A 16,912-nucleotide genomic window follows, 5' to 3' on the forward strand; every position below is an offset into this window, starting at 1 on the left:
ACGACTGAGCAAAACCTGGTCACGTGACCTTGCAGTTCCTGCCAGAATGAATTAATTTAATGCCTTCCTATGGAGAAACCAGAATTCACATTCAGCGTGCATGCACGATTGGTCTCCATACAGATTTATATTCCTAACGCTTTAGGATTCCTTTAGGTGCTCTACCAACAGCCAATAATTGCCACCAAAACTGTACGCAGAATTGTCTTTCAAGCAAAGATGTAAAAGGATATAACATCCACACATAAGCACGGGCAAGGATGATGAAACAAACTTAAAAACAAAGTTGTTATGGTATTGTGAGCAAATATCATGACTGGTCACTAAATATCACATGTTTAATACTGCTTACCTTTTTCATTGAATAATAAAACATATTTCTTGGTTAAGTATCTATATACATTTCCAATGCCGACTGATTCCTTACATATATAATTATTATGGCTATTTATTCTTATGGATGTGTCTAAAGCTTAAAGCAGTTCTCTCACTTGCAGGGTCTTTCCATATTTTGCAAAGACCCCAAAGGTGATATGCCCAGTTGGTGTGCAATGGCTGAGAATAGAATATAATGGAAGACTTACTAAAAGGGACACTATAGTCACCAAAACAACTTTAGTTTAATTAAGAAGTTTTGGTTTTTAGATCATGTCCCTGCAGTATCACTGCTCAGTTCTCTGCCATTTATGAGTTAAATCACTTTGTTTATACAGCCCTAATCATCTCCCCTGACTGTGATTGACATAGCCTGCATGAAAAAATTGTTTCATTTTCAATCAGATGTTAACTTACTTCAGAAGTTATTATATCCTGCCTGCTCTGTAGATTGAATTTTAATCACATACAGGAGGCTCCTGCAAGGTTTAGCAAGCTATTAACAGTGCAGGAGAATTTTTAACTTAAACATAATTTGACATAAAGGGAGTGTAAACATTAAATCTCCCTTTACAGGAAGTGTTTAGTAAGGCTGTATAAGTCACATGCAGGGAGGTGTGACTAGGGCTGTATAAACAAAGCGATTTAACTCATAAATGGCAGAGAACTGAGCAGTGAAACTGCATGGGGCATGATCTATACAATGATACTGCTTCATTAAGTTTAAGTTATTTAGGAGACTATAGTGTCCCTTTAAGTGAATATATCCTTGGTGGGTGTCACCCTCTTTTTCATGGCATCTATCTTCATCTCCTGGAATCCACAAATATGTGGACAATTTATATGTGTCGATAATACTGTCCAGTTAAATAAAAAAAATTACATTTTTAAATTGATACATTGTAATAATAAAACTGGCCAGCAAACACATAGATCATTATTTTGTATAGTTATTATACGTGTCTGTGCCTAGGACATGTGACCATCAGTATAGCATTGTGGGATTGGGATAAAATGCAATTCTCAGTGACATTCATAGATATGTATATAAGTGTATATAAGCATAATCTCAATGTTACCTGTACACGGACACATTATTTTACCTGGATACGGAGGGGGGAAAAAGTACTATTTATGAAGCGCCAACTTGTCTTTCAGAAATCACATGGATTTTTGTCACCACAGGAGTAAAGAGCATTAATAAAAAAAAGTACAGTTTCCTAGTGTTTAAATAAAAAAAAAATATACATATATAAAGAGTGAACTGATTATATTATATGGTCTTGATTATATTTCTTACTCAAATGTATTCCTAGCTTCAGAACCTTACACACTATCATTATGTGATGTCACTGGACCCCACCAACTCGCTACTTTTCCCCTTTGTGTCACTATACCCCACTCCCTCTAACATGTAAGCTCATTGAGCAGGGTCCTCAACCCCTCTGTTCCTGTCAGGATCCCGCGGGCGGCTGCGAGGGGAGGCTGCAATCCGCTCGCGGAACTCACCCTCCAGCCGTCCGTGGTCCCCTTCCTGCCATGTGTTCGGCGGGCGGCATCCTCCCAGCCACGGATGCCGCCCACGTCTTCCTCCAAGTCCCCCAGCGGCAGCATGCATGACGCTGCACGCTGGGAGACCGCCCAATTTGTTACACGCCGGGGTCAGTCACCTGACCCGGCGTTAAAGGCACAGTGCCTCAATCACAGTGGGAGATTTAGATATCTCCCACGTGTGATTGTTAATTCTGATTGGAAATCATCCAATCAGAATTAATCTTCTGGTTTAAATACTTACCTTTCCTGTTCCTCCCTGCCCTGTTGTGGTCTTTGCTTTATAGTATTGATTCTGAACGTGTGCTTTCTGGTTACGTACTCTCTGGCTTGTTATACTGACTTTGTGACTTTCTCCTACCCTTTGACCTCGGCTTGTTTCTCGTTATTCTGTTTTCTGGTTCCCCTTACTCGGCTTGTCTCCTGACTATTCTGTGTGTGCTTAGCCCGGCCACTCTAAGGACCGGTACTGCACACTTTCTGTGTGTGTGTCTGCGTGTGTGTTAGCGTGTTGGGTTCCCCGAATCGTGACAGTTCCTGTGTGTCCAACTTGTCTGGTTACACTTACTTGTCTGTTAGTCAACCCATTGTAAAGCGCAGGGCCGGTGCAAGGATTTCTGCCGCCCTAGGTAAAGATCCTTTTTGCCGCCCCGTCATGTGACTCACTCACTGACAGACACACACTGGCAGACACACACACTCACTGACTGACACACACACACACACACACAGAAACTCACTCACTGACAGACACACATACACTGACAGTCAAACATTCACAGGCTTACTGACAGACACACACACACGCTCACTGACATACATTCACTCACTGACAGACACACACACACACAGACACTCACTGACAGACACACACAGACACTCACTGACATACATTCATTCACTGACAGACACACACACAGACACTCACTGACAGACACACACAGACACTCACTGACATACATACACACAGTAGACACTTACTGACAGACACACACACACTGACAGTCAAACACTCACTCACTGACAGACACTCACACAGACACTCACTGACAGACAGACAGACACACACACACAGAGGCATACACTTACTGACATACATACACTCACTCACTGACAGACACACACACACACACACACAGGCCGACACCCACTCAGACACACACACACACACACACACACTCGTTGACAGTCAAACACTCACACACTCATTGACACACAGACTCAGGAGACAATTTTATTTTTTGAGGCCCATCCATCCTTCTTACCTCCCTGGGGTCCAGTGTGGGGCAGCTCCTCACTCCTCCAGCACGCTGTTTAGCATGCCAGGGCCGGAATGATGTCATTTTCCGGCTCCCTGCATCACAAAGGGCGCGAGAGGGAGGAGTATGAAGCTGCAAGAAGAGCCTCCCTCGCCGCTTGCCTTCTCCGTCCATCTCTCCTCTGGTCACTGGGATTTGTGGCAGAGCAGGCACCTGCCATCAAGGTAAGCAGGTACCTGCTCTGCATTACCTAGCACAGCTTCGGGGGCGCCCTGAGGTGGTTGTTCCTGACAGGGTTCCTCTAGGCGCCCCCATTTTCAGCCCAAGACAGGGGGAGCCCACCAGGAAATATCCCAGTGGGTGTCCCCAGCAGGCCGGCACCCTAGGCGAATGCCTAATTCACCTAACGGTTGCGCCGGCCCTGGTACAGCGCTATGGAATTTGCAGGCGCTTTATAAATAATAAACTAAAAATAATTAATAAAACCTTAAAAATCTAAAGTAAAAAAAATTAGGGAATAACATTCAGCTTTCAAAGGCACGACAAGACAAAACAGAAAAATAAATGGCAAACTGAAAACCTCCTGCACATTTTCACATTATGTTATCAGGATTTAGAAAGAAAGCCATATGCAAACTATTGCTGCATTGCAGTTCGAAAGGAACATTAGTTAGTTGCTGGTAATTTTTGAACACGTTTAGATTACTAAACATTACATTAAAAGCCTTGCACAGAGTGTAGGGGCAGTGGTTCTCAAAGTGGGTTCCGAAGTTGTGCAGTAAATTCTCATTGGTTGGAACAGGTCATATTAATCAAGCCACAGACAACTGACCATGACAACAGCTGGTTGGAAAAAGCCTAATGAAAGTATTTTGTTCAATTTATTTTGTTACATACAAGTAGGTCTGGTAATATTTGGACACTGACACAAGTTTTGTTATTTCGACTGTTTACAAAAATAAAGTTACATTTAAATAATGAATAGGGGTTTAAAGTGCAGTCTCTCAGCTTTAAAATGACAATCCACTGCCCAAATACAAAATAAATAAAAATCACTGTTTAGTAGATATAACCCAAATGAAAACTTGCATGTATTTAATTTTGTATTTCTTCATTGGGTATATACATAAACTCAGCTTGCAAAAACCTGCACTTCTCTTGTCTGCTGCCTTTGCAAGCCCTCCCCTTCTAACCCCGCCCAGACTTTATGTGTCTGTCCAATCACAGACTTCCCAACACAGGTCAATGAGACTTCTTAGTAAGTCAGGTGCTCTGGGCAATTGCTGCTTTTTAAGGTCAGCAGCATTGAGCTAATGAAACCAGGAAGTAACATTACCCGTTGAGTGCTTGAAAGCCAAGGGTGTATAACCAGGTCAATTCATAAAAGTGTCAATTTGTATTAAAATCTTCACCTTTTGAAAAATGAAAAAAGAGGACACACTCTTTGAACATAAAGCTTTTTAGCAAGCTAAAGTTGTTTAGGGGTCTGGAGTGACCCTTTAAATTTGAGGGTATTCTCATCCATACTTGAGGAAGGGTTTAGGAATTACAGCTCTTAATTATGCAGCCCCCTCTTTTTCAAAGGACCAAAAGTAATTGGACAATTGACTCAAAAGCTGTTTCATGAACAGGTGTGGGCTTTCTTCGTTATGTCTTCATCAATTAAGCAGGTAAAATACATGAAGTTGAATCCAGGTGTGGCATTGCATTTGGAAGCTGTTGTTATGAACCAATGACATGCGGTCAAAGGGGCTCTCAAAGCAAGTGAACAGGCCATCCTTAGGCTGAAAAAAAAATTGAAAATCCATCAGAGATATAGCAGGAAGATTAGGAGTGGCCAAAACATTCTGAGAAAACTCATTGGTGATCTCTGCAACACAAAAAGGCCTGGATATCCACAGGAAACATCAGTGGTGGATAATCGTGGTATCCATTCCCTGGTACAGAAAAAGGTAAAGAAAAAACCCTTCACAACATCCAGCCATGAAGAACACTCTCCAGGAGGTAGGCATGCCATTATCCAATTCTTCCATAAGAAAAAGACTTTGCGAGGGCAAATAAAGAGGGTTCACCACGAGGTGCAAACCATTCATAAGTCTCAAGAATAGAAAGGCCAGATTAGACTTTGCTGGGGAAAAAAACATCTACAAAAGCCAGCCCAGTTCTGGAACAGCATTCCTCTGACAGATGAAACTAAGATCAACCTGTATAAGAATGATGGGAAGACAAAAGTATGTAGAAGGCTTGGAATGGCTCATGATCCGAAACATACCACATCATCTGTAAAACATGGTGGAGGCAATGTGATGGCAGGTATGGCTTCCATTGGCACTGGGTCACTGGTGTTTATGGATGATGTGCTAGAAGACAGGATGAATTCTGCATCCTGCAGCCGGTTAAATTCTGAAGTGTATAGGAATATATTGTCTTCTCAGATTCAGCCAAATTCAGCGAAGTTGATTGGACGGACCTTCACTTTACAGATAGACAGTGACCATAAGCATACTGCGAAAGCAACTTATTAAAGGCAAAGATGTGGTATATTTTTCAATAGCCGAGTCAACCACCTGATTTCAACCCGATTGAGCAGGTATTTCACTTGCTGAAGACAAAACTTAAGGCAGAAAGACACACAAACAAACAACAACTGAAGACAGCTGCAGTAAAGATATGGCAAAGAATCACAAGGAGGAAACCATTTGGTGATGTCCACACATTCCAGATTTCAAAAAGTCACTGCCTGCAAAGGATTTTATTTATGATTGTGTTAATTTGTCCAATTACATTTGAGCCCCTGAAATAAGGGGACTGTGTATGAAAATGGTTGCAATTACTAAATGTTTCATACAATATTTTTATTCAACCCCTTGAATTAAAGTTGAAAGTATGCACTCCAATTGCATCTTTGTTTTTTTAATGTTAAATCCATTGTGGTGGCGTACCGATCCAGAATTTTAAAAATTGTGTCAATGTCCAAATATTTCAAGACGTTTTTTTTTTTTTATTATTGTAATCTAAGAATGGGTCACTGAGTGAAGAATTGTTGGCCATGCTTTTACGATTCACATAATGTGGATCCCTGTCAAAAAAGAGGTTAAGAACCATTGGTAAGTACATGTGCCTGTTTGATTCTTTATATCAGAATAGCTATGGAAGATAACTTTCCTTTCTTCTTTAAAAGAAAATGAGAATATTAAACAAACACAATTAAGAGATTTAAAAACAAAGACAAAAAGAAGCATTTTCATGAAAAATAAAAAGAATGAAAGAGTATATGATTTGGAATTAGCTTGGTGAGACAGTACAATGTCACAAAAAAGGTTGTAGATACTTTGAACAACCCTCCAGTGGAAATAATATAAAATAGCAAAGAAACTCAAGAATGTTTGAGATGTCCGTATAAAGCAATATACCGTACTAAAAACAACTAATTTAAACAAGTTTAAACGGTTTCATACCAGAGAAATAAGATGGGCTAACTGACTCTAAAGTCTTCATAATCTCTTTGATGGTACTTGTGCAATTCTTAAAAACGTATTGTCTATAATACAACAAAAATAAAAAAATACAAAAACAATTTTCTCCATAACATGCACACATAAAATTAATGCTTTTTTTTTATTTTTAATTTTAGCATCATGTTATGTAACTATGTCTGAAATCAACACTGTACTAAAATTAGAGGCTTAAATATGCAATTCCTCAAGTGCCTGAGTGATATAAACACCCCGCTGCCATTTAAAGCCTTAAAACTTTTAAACTCAGAGGGTTAATGGAGTCATAAACATAAAATATCTAGAGCAGTAATGCCGTTATGGATAACTTTTGGCATTTCAGTGTCACGAACTACAATTCCCAAGATCCCCAAACAGTTGTTTGGGCATCATAGAGAATATAGTCTACCACACATTAACTGCCAAAGGTTGGTCATTACTGGAGCAGGATGAAAGCACACATACTTGTAGATCAGGGCCTTGACAACGCCTGTAAAACAAAAAAACAGAACATTCTAATTAGAGAAGGTTGGACAAGGAGGTTACTAAAAATAATAATAATAAGAACTCAAAACTATATCATAAAAAAAGTCCAATAAGGGTTTCATCTTTACTCATCCATTTGTTTCCGCTTTATTTGTTGTATTTTCCATTTGTTGTAGTTTCTGCTGCATCACATTTCACTTCCCCTCTCTCTCTCTCTCTCTCTCTCTCTCTCTCTCTCTCTCTCTCTCTCTCTCTCTCTCGCTGTGGAAAATCGATGATGAAGTGTCAGGGGAGGCTGCAGTCACCAAGGCCCCTCCCCACCTGGTTACGTGTCTGGCAGGTGGGCTGAAGTCCTGGCAGAGGATGCTGAATAGACACGATGTGTTTGGCAGCAGCCAGCTTCTGTCACATTGTGTCACTCAGCTGCCTGCCTGCGGAAAGAGAGGAGGTGGAGGGGGGGGGGGGGGGGAGAAGAACTCCCCCCTGGTCAGCCCCCTTTGAGTCCCCGCCTTTCCAACTCAGCCCAACAGAGAAAAAAAAAACACCTCATGGCATGTATCGCTGACAGACAGCTTGCCAAGTGTATAAAAGATGTGTCATGGTCCAAGCAGAACTAACCCGTATTTAAGGACATACTTGAAAACGAGGGAAATCTCAATGTATTCTTCCCGGTAAACACATTTTAAATAAAAAAAAAGAGCTTCCTTTGCAGAGAGTATTAAGCCCCCTTACTGATTAGTGCCAGCTGCAAGGGCTCTCATTGTACGCCTGCTAAACTGCACCGCCTGTTGCAGGACCCCTCACTGTGCCAACTGCAGGAGTCCCATCTGCCAACCCTCGCACTGCATAAACTTTACTTAGCAGTGCCAGTTGGAGAGCTCCACCTTTTATTTTACCCTGTGGCAGATGTATGTCAGTGCCAAGCGGCATGTAACATTCAAGGCAAGACTTCTGACAGCGTCACCTTATCAGTCAGCATCACCTTGCACTACAAGACACTATTAGACGCTGACACACCCTTCAAAATGTGACAAGGACTCTCCCAGCACCAGGTGACACTATGGGGTCTTGTATACATACAGACATACATATATATATATATATATATATATATATACCCAACCAAAAATGTTTTACTGTAGAAGCTCATCTCCTCTCTGCCAGTACAATTTTAATGGCTCTATAAGTGCCAACAATACTGTTGAAGTAATTAAAATAAAGAAGGTACAATGGGCAATTTTGATTAAAAATTAAACAACATATAAAAAACACCCACCACATGACAGTACTGATACAAAGTAACGGTGTTTAGATTGTGCTATACTGAGCATATAGAATGTGAGTACACCTCTACATACCCACCCCCCTGCCCTGCGTCACGTGCCCACCTGTGCCCCCCCTCCTCATGCCCTAGTAGTGTAATAGGCCAATACAGGGGTCACCCCCAAAATCCCAATTGGGGTGCAGCAGAGGGGCCGAGGTGATGTCGTAAACAAAAAAAAATAATAAAGTGTCGTAAACCAGGTGCGGACAGAGCCAGGGAGAGGGAAGAAGAAGAGGGGGGGTGATTGAGAGAGCAGGGAGGGAGGGAGGAGGTGGTAGTGGTGGTGTTAGGGGGGGGCAGAGGAGGGGCGGGGAGGGAGGTGACTCCAGCATTTAGACACAAGAGCGAGAGGATCATGGCGGATGGCCCCAGGTGTAAGCGCAGAAAGCAGGCGAACCCGAGGCGGAATAACGGTGAGCCCCCCGGCCGGGTTGGGAAGAGGTGGGGGGGTGCTGGGGCCGCTGGCCCGGGTTGGGGGGTTATTGCTGCGGACAGACGGGCTGGGGAGGGAGGGAGGTCGCCTGTACCGTTACATTACCTGCTCTCCTCCGCCTAGCGGTTCCTGCACCGTTACACGCATCTAATCACATGCTAATGGATGGAGGCACCTTCATTACCTCCCCCCTGCTCCCACTCACCCCGGGGGCTTCTCCCCGGACCCCCTCAGCCACCCAGCCCCCCAACTACAAACTTCTCACCCCTCCAGGCTGGGGCAGGTAGTGGGGGTGCAGCCACGTTATGAGGAAGAAGAGGTGGGGTGTGTGTTTTTCTCTTTTCTTTTCAGGGGTTTCTGTGTTAACCAGGGGTAAAACGGGCAACTACCACCCCTCAAATATTGGGGTGCAACCCCCAACACCCTCAGACAGCCAGGTAGCAAGCTTCTAAAAGATGTGTGTGGAGGGTTGTCCCAACTCTCATCAAGCCAAGCCCATGACTTGTCATTTTATTGTAGTTGTTGTAGAATTTTTTCATCGTCATCACACCTAGCAGAACTTGGCTGCCTGAAGTGATGGGAGTTGGGAACCCAAGAACAGATAGAGGTTGGGTAGTTGCCCAACTCCCTGATGATAAACAGCCCGTTCTACATTTTATTTACTTCTTTTATTTTTTTTTATGGTCTGCTTGTTATTTTCCAAGATTTTTAGAAGTTTGTTTCCCTTTTTTCCTCCTTTTTTTCCTAGTCTCTGGTTCTTGAGGAGTTGTTACCTGGGTGATGATCAGGCAATAAAGGGGCAGGGTTTGTGTCTCTACTGGAGAAGACACTGTTGCTGCAGTATTGATTGTGTTTGTGTGTGTGTGTGTGGTTTTGTCTACCTATATATTTTTTTCTTGCTGATTTGTGCATTTAGATGACTAGGTAATCAAGCCCAAGTAAGCCAACCTTTTCCATTCCCATGGTTTTTATTGGGGGGGGGGGGGGGGGGGGTGAATGTTTACTAGTTTTTTTTTTTTTTTTTTTTAATAGTTAACCCTATAAAACACTGATCCATCCTGAAAGCCCATTCTAGCTGCTGCATTGCCACTGTCCAGCACAGCACCCAAAGAGAGCTGCGATTAGGGCTTGACTATAGGACACTTAGAATTGATGGGCAGCTGGGTATCCCAAGATGTTCTGCAGCAGCAGTCACTGGATCTTTGATTTGCCAGGTTCTGGGGACTTGGTTACTTCCAAAAAAAAGTGACAGCTTTCTTTCTAGCAGGTTTCCATCTACTTGCCACTGTGATAGGCATGTGACCTTAAATGGTGGCCCAAATGGGGCAACTGGCCCCCACCTCTCTTTCGCTATTGCTTCAAGGTGACGCCTACCCCTCCATTCATTGGTTTAACACTTTTGTGCTTGCACAAGGAGACAGCTTCATGCATTGCTCTTGCATGGGCACTGCAGAGCTGTGACTTGTCTCCAGCAGAGAAGGGGTTAACCACTGTACCCATAATGGGTTTTTGAGGCTCACATTATCTCATTTCCATTAACTTTGAAGGTAATTTTCCTACTTGCCGTCACACCCTTGTGCTCTGTTTCAATGCCACTTTCCATTCCTATATTTTTAATCTTTAATCAGTGTTTTAGATTTCAGCTCTATGCTAATCTGTTCTCTTGCAATAGGTGTATAGGCAGCTTTGTGGGGTATTTTAGAATGGGTGTTTTCCCATTTGGTGGGGGTGGATGCTGAATTTGGGTGCGGTAAAGGCTGGGGAATGGCCTACATTAAGTAAAGTTGTTTTTTAATTTTTTTTTATCCTCCTCCTTCTTGCCTGCAAGAGGTACCTGCCTGTCTACAAAAGGGGGTGGTGTCTGTTTGCAGAAAGGGGGGCCCCTTTTTTTTCTCTGTCCAGCAACTGCTGCAGTCTATATAAGGATAACATTTACATTTCACACTCACTACCCCTGGCTACATTTTATTCTTCATCTGCCCCCCACACCCTCCCTCCCCTTTTACATGAGTTATTTGAAGATGCAGGAGTAGTTCCATAACCTTTAGAGAGAGAGAGATCTATTCTCTGTAACATGTTCCAGAATGATGCCCCCCTATCTCACCCCACCCCCCAATCCCATAACACTTAAACCAGAGGGTTATTAAATAAATGTTTTAAGTCCAGGAAAACACAGACCAGGGAAGAGGGAGGGAAGGATCCTTGTTTTTGTAATACCCCCTCCTGTTACGTGCAGCTGAGATTTTGTAACCTTTCTTTTTACTCTTCCTTGGTAAATTTTTTTTTCTAAATATTTTTTTTTTGTATTGGGATTTCCTGCCTTGAGCACTGATGGGATGGGCTTTTTTTGTACTGATGGGCTTTTTTTTTTTTTTAACATGGTGATAAATCATATATTCTTTCTATACTGTTGGGATTCTTAAGAAGCAAGGCACTCTGTATTAACCCTTTCATGCACAAAACTCTACCTAATATGGCTTTTGAATTGTTTTTTGTTTTTTTAATAATATTTCTTTATTGCAATATTTAAGGATTTTGTCACTGCTATTTTATATCACTATTTAAGAGATTCTAATGGACTTTTCTGCTTTCTCCAGGTAAGTTTAGGCAAAAAATAAATATTTCATGATTTTTAATATTCCCTACTGCAAAATCCCTTTTTCTGGTGATGGGAGGAAAAAGGGGGCATTTCTTTCTGTGACATCATTCATGTGTCTGACATGTGGTCCTAAACCACCCAGTGCCTGTGCAGTCTGCAAGCTCTGTAAACATGTTTACCTGAGCAGGGAAGAAACATGGATTTTATTCAATATTTAAGGATATTAGAAGGTTTGCAAGAAAGAATGATTATCCTCAAGTCTGGGGAGCTGTACTGAACAGCCTGGATCTCTCCAAGCCTATTGACATCTACAGGAGAATGCTGCATCAAATGGCAACGTGTGCAGGTAGAAAAAAATATGGTGTTTGGTTCTTCCCTGCATGTCTGTTAAGCCCCCTCCTGTCGGCTGGCTTCAGTTCTCCAGGGAAGCATTGATTTACCTCTGTCAAGCGCTTTTTTTTGTCTTTTTTTTTTTTTTTTTTTACCTTCTGTTTAATGCTTTTGGATTCTTTTTCTTTGTAACAAAGATGTGAATGTGATGATTACCGATTGCATAGTCTACCCACCCTTCAAACAAAAGGTGCATAAGGAAAATCAGATTCCCAGGTATTTTTCCATCCTCCCTGTGTAGTGGATGCGTCATCTTTCTCCTTTTTTTTTTTCTTTCATCCCACACCATGTAAAATTGATGTGGAAACAAGCCTTTTATTTTGTCCCTGGACCATTTCTGATTACTATTATTTATATTATTAATATTGTGATTTTTGGAGCTGATATACCATTCATTGCAAAAAGCATCGCGGAGCTTAATCTGTTTTGGCTTTTTACATTTATTTATTTTATGTTTGATGGCAAACAATTTAATAAAAACACACTGTGAAATTTTTGTGATTTTTAATTAATTTATTTTTTTAAATGTGGAATCGCTTCTTTTCACAATATTGAACCGCAGTAGACCTCATCTTTTTTTTTAGGTGAATTATTGTATATCAGGAGATTTTATTTTAATGTAGAATTATTACTATTATTATTTTTTTTTTTAAAAAAGACTCCATTGTTACACAGTAAAAAAATAAGTATATAAGCATTGTTCTATGTATCTAACACGTTGCAGCAAGGTAGCTGAATGCAATGGAGGGGGAGGGCACTGGGCGTACAAGTAATGGGAGCTGACAGCCTGTAAACTAATTGAAAGCATTTGGCTACAGGACCAAAACTGCTCCATGATAATTTTGTGGTTCACCTATTTCAAGGTTTCTGTGCCCCCTGTTATTTTTCTGTACAGTAAGGATGTCCTTCCTATCTCTGCCTGAATGGCAATACAATTCTGATAAGCTTTTAAGCCTTTTGAGGTGTATTTGTGTTTGGTGATATGCAGATGACTTATCTACAGGCTCTGCCCTGTTAAGTCAGGACCACAGTGAAACTGCTCTTAAAGGTCTGTAGTGATACAGTCGGTTAGGGAGGAGTTTACAGTTAGAATGACTTGCTGTTTCTCTTAAAATGTCATTCCAGGGGTGAGGTGATACAGCTGTCTATATAACGGCCAATGAGAGCACTAGGGATAAAAGCTACGGAAAATCATTTCATATCTATTTATCTTTCAAATGCTGTAATTCACTTTTTAAAATTTAATTAAATATATTTTTTATTATTATTTATTTATTTTTGTATGTTCCATTACACTAATCGCCTGATTGCATAGCCCTGGACACATACCTGACGAGTTGTATCCGTTTACATCATTCTCAAAAAATTAAAAAAAACATTTCGATATTTTTTTTTTTTTTTGTATTTCTTATCGAAAGGCTTCTTTTTTTATTATATGCAAAATAGTGGTCAGGTAAAACTTTTTTTTAGAGAGTCCTAGATAGTTAACTGTGAATTGGATGAGTATGATTAGACTTTGAAAAGTGTGTTTGTGTGTATATACTATGAATGTACGAAGAAACGAATGATGAATAGGGTAGATCCAATAATTCACATAGCTATATGCAAACCATTGAAAAAGACCCCATTCATTGCCTACCTCAAAGCTGCAAAGTAGGGGGTAACCCAGAGAAAATACACAGAAAAGGAGACCCTTGAAACAAGGGGATCCTGAGAAGCAACTTTGGACACGGAAAAGGCACTTGAATGCCCGGTAACAGGAAAGAGAGAGAGAGTAATAGGAGAATGAACAGGTGAGAGATAATGAATCATAGCCTGTACCCCCAACTTGCTTGATATATCATACTAGTACAAAATAATAGTAAAACTAGATGAATAGCCCCGCACGAGGGCTATAGAGGAGTAACAAACAAGAGAACCCCCAAAAATAACTCTCCAATAGCTGCCTAGTATAATATGTGGATACAACCACCTTAACTAGGGCAAACACACTAAATGCCTGCTACCGTTGGCAAACCGAAAAGTCACCTAATAAAAACTATAAAGTGCTACCTAAAAGTGTAAGACAAACATAAGAAAAATAAAGTAAAGGAAACGCTCGACGCGCGTTTCAGCGTGTATGCACGCCGTCGTCAGGAGCTCCTGACGACGGCGTGCATACACGCTGAAACGCGCGTCGAGCGTTTCCTTTACTTTATTTTTCTTATGTTTGTCTTACACTTTTAGGTAGCACTTTATAGTTTTTATTAGGTGACTTTTCGGTTTGCCAACGGTAGCAGGCATTTAGTGTGTTTGCCCTAGTTAAGGTGGTTGTATCCACATATTATACTAGGCAGCTATTGGAGAGTTATTTTTGGGGGTTCTCTTGTTTGTTACTCCTCTATAGCCCTCGTGCGGGGCTATTCATCTAGTTTTACTATTATTTTGTACTAGTATGATATATCAAGCAAGTTGGGGGTACAGGTTATGATTCATTATCTCTCACCTGTTCATTCTCCTATTACTCTCTCTCTCTTTCCTGTTACCGGGCATTCAAGTGCCTTTTCCGTGTCCAAAGTTGCTTCTCAGGATCCCCTTGTTTCAAGGGTCTCCTTTTCTGTATACTATGAATGTATATACTGTAACAAAACACAGACAAACACAATATATTATTATTTTTTGTAATTAATTTTTTTGCAATGCCTGCTTTATCTATTTACTACACACCCACCCACTCACATACTACAGAAGTAACTTCTGATATCTGCACCTCCCAAACTTTAAGGCTCGCAACAAAATGAGCTAAAGTCCGTTAACTCAAAGGTGTTAACAACTGACAGCACGTCAGGTGCTGGTGATGCCTGAAATATTGCATTCTTGGTCACAAGTTCCTCCCCCCTTCTTTATTCTTTCAGCCATGTATCATGTTTTCTCTCTTACTGTATTTTAAACCTTCATTTGGGGAATTGAGGAATTCAGCCCAAGTTAACATTCCAGGCTCAACTAGTAGATCTTACGGCCAGCTAAGTTTATTTACTGGTTTGAAACGATTTATGCGTCTAAACTAGGCATAGACTCTTTTAAAAAAAAAAAAAATTCATGACTTTGTGTAATAATATTGAATGTTGAATATATTTGTTTCATAAAGGGTGTAACTAAACCGAATGACACGTAACAGATCACTTTTTCTATCTGAGCAAAACAGAAACCACGTCATACTTTTGTCTTATCGTATTCGAGTATGATTCTAAGATAATTATTAAGGGTTATGTATAAAAACTTTATGTCTGCTTTAAAAAAATAGTTACTATCAGACATGGGTAGTAGTGACCAGGGCGGGCACTAATTCCATAAGTTTCCACTGATATATTGGAATTGTCTCCGAAGAACCCTTTTTTTTTTAGATAACTTTATGGATCTGCAATTCCGCACCATTCTCTTGGTGAAATCGGTCTTGTGTGTCAAAAGTTGCGCAAAGAAAGTAACAAGTCACAATGGGGATTATGTAACATGTTAAAATGGGAATATTTTGACTGGTACCAGTTTCCCGACTTTACCAGAACTTAAAAGGGATCCACATTTCAAGGATATATTTCCACCATTTTTAAATCACTTTACTGTATAACAGTTCTCCGTCCTCATACATCTTGGGTAAATGCCATACTGACACTTTTATGCGGAAATTTTACCGCTCCATCTTCAATGGCAAAAAAAATGTGCTTTAGCATCTTGTTAACTTCCCACCTTTTTTTTTTTTTTTAACTTAAGGTATATTATTTTCCAGTGGTTTATTGACCTAAAGGTAACAATGAGCCTGGTCTGTAAATACTCTTTCAAAACATTTGCAGAGTTATTTACTAAAGTGGTAATTGCTGGGAATTCAAAGTCAATTTCAAAATAAAGACCAAAATAGCCGAACTAGGAAAATTCTCAGTCATCTTTGCTTAGTTTGGCTTTCGTCTCAAATTTAAAAATCGCTTTGAATCACTGTCATTTCCAGAGAATTGTCACTTAAGTGGAGCTCAGTGAAGTGTGGATTGTCCGCAATCCAAAGTGAATTTCGGATTTTTAGATCAAAATAGCTGGAAATGAAAATAACATTTAACTGACTTGTGTTTATCATTCAGCCATTTTTGTCCTAAAATTTATTTTAAAATTTGAATTTGAGACATTTGAAAGTTTTACGGAGTATCCGCCTGTAACCAATACCCTAACCAGTGAATAGACAGACATATTAAATTAACTTCTTCCGAAACAGTAACAATTTGAATGTAGTTGTTGTGGTACAGTATTTACAAGTTTGAATGTCATTATGCTTGCTGTGAATGAACACTTGGGCCACGGTTATTCTTTTCACTACTGAGTGATATAGTGAGAGTCATTTTCATTAGTAGTCATATTATTTTTTCAGCCGAAATTACAACTGATTTAGATTTTTATTTAATTTTTTTAGTGGGTCTTTCTCTCCCACCTGTGAGCTAGCCACACGGCATTAATTAAAACCTGCCAGCTCTGCTTGACTTCCAGGAATAGAAAAGAACAGGAGGGGTGTGTAGAGGGCATTATATAAATAGATTGGTGATGGAGGCAGTCCTAGGGGGGGAGTGGTGTGGAAGCTTTATTCGAGGCTTTGGACGTATTGTACACCTTTACTACGTTCCACGGCCATGTGTGACTGGTTATCCCACACAACAGGACAATCAACTCGACTAGCTTTCATGGAGCTATGAAAAGTCTGGGCGACCCTAACCTGTTCTGGACTAAGACTCCTATTGACATCAGCCAGCGTGCAATGCGTGACTCCCTGTAGCCCTGTGACATGTGTACGTGGCAGAACAAAACCGCATTCTTGAGGATTTATTCCCTAAAATATTTCAGGCCAAATTATACAAAACATTGGAAGCATACTTCAATGTATTAATGTTTTCCATCTATGGTAGTGTAATTTCCATTTTTTAATCTTGATATTTCCCAGGAACTTGTTTTAGGAGATTATTTAAAAAAAAAAAAAAAAAAAAAAAA

The 16,912-nt window shown here is 40.4% G+C and overlaps 1 protein-coding gene and 1 long non-coding RNA gene across 3 annotated transcripts in view; one reads left to right on the plus strand and one right to left on the minus strand.

Annotated features, from left to right (window-relative positions):
• Positions 1 to 5,940: 5,940 nt before the first annotated feature.
• Positions 5,941 to 7,591, minus strand: LOC134608147 (uncharacterized). The gene is made up of 3 exons (XR_010090715.1): positions 7,145 to 7,591; positions 6,644 to 6,726; positions 5,941 to 6,264 (listed from the first exon to the last, which is right to left on the minus strand). It is a non-coding gene; the product is annotated as an uncharacterized LOC134608147 (long non-coding RNA).
• A 1,236-nt stretch (positions 7,592 to 8,827) lies between these two features.
• The window catches only part of ZEB1 (zinc finger E-box binding homeobox 1), a 120,070-nt gene continuing 111,985 nt past the window's right edge, over positions 8,828 to 16,912 (plus strand). The window contains exon 1 of one of the 2 annotated variants that reach the window (XM_063452601.1): positions 8,828 to 8,902. In XM_063452601.1, coding sequence (XP_063308671.1) covers positions 8,845 to 8,902 — 58 coding nt within the window. In that variant the 5' untranslated portion in view covers positions 8,828 to 8,844. Of the gene's footprint in view, positions 8,903 to 11,581; positions 11,868 to 16,912 lie in introns of those variants that run through there. The other variant, XM_063452602.1, reaches the window with a different exon arrangement.

This window comes from Pelobates fuscus, chromosome 4 (assembly GCF_036172605.1).
Source record: "Pelobates fuscus isolate aPelFus1 chromosome 4, aPelFus1.pri, whole genome shotgun sequence".
Lineage (NCBI taxonomy): Eukaryota > Metazoa > Chordata > Amphibia > Anura > Pelobatidae > Pelobates > Pelobates fuscus.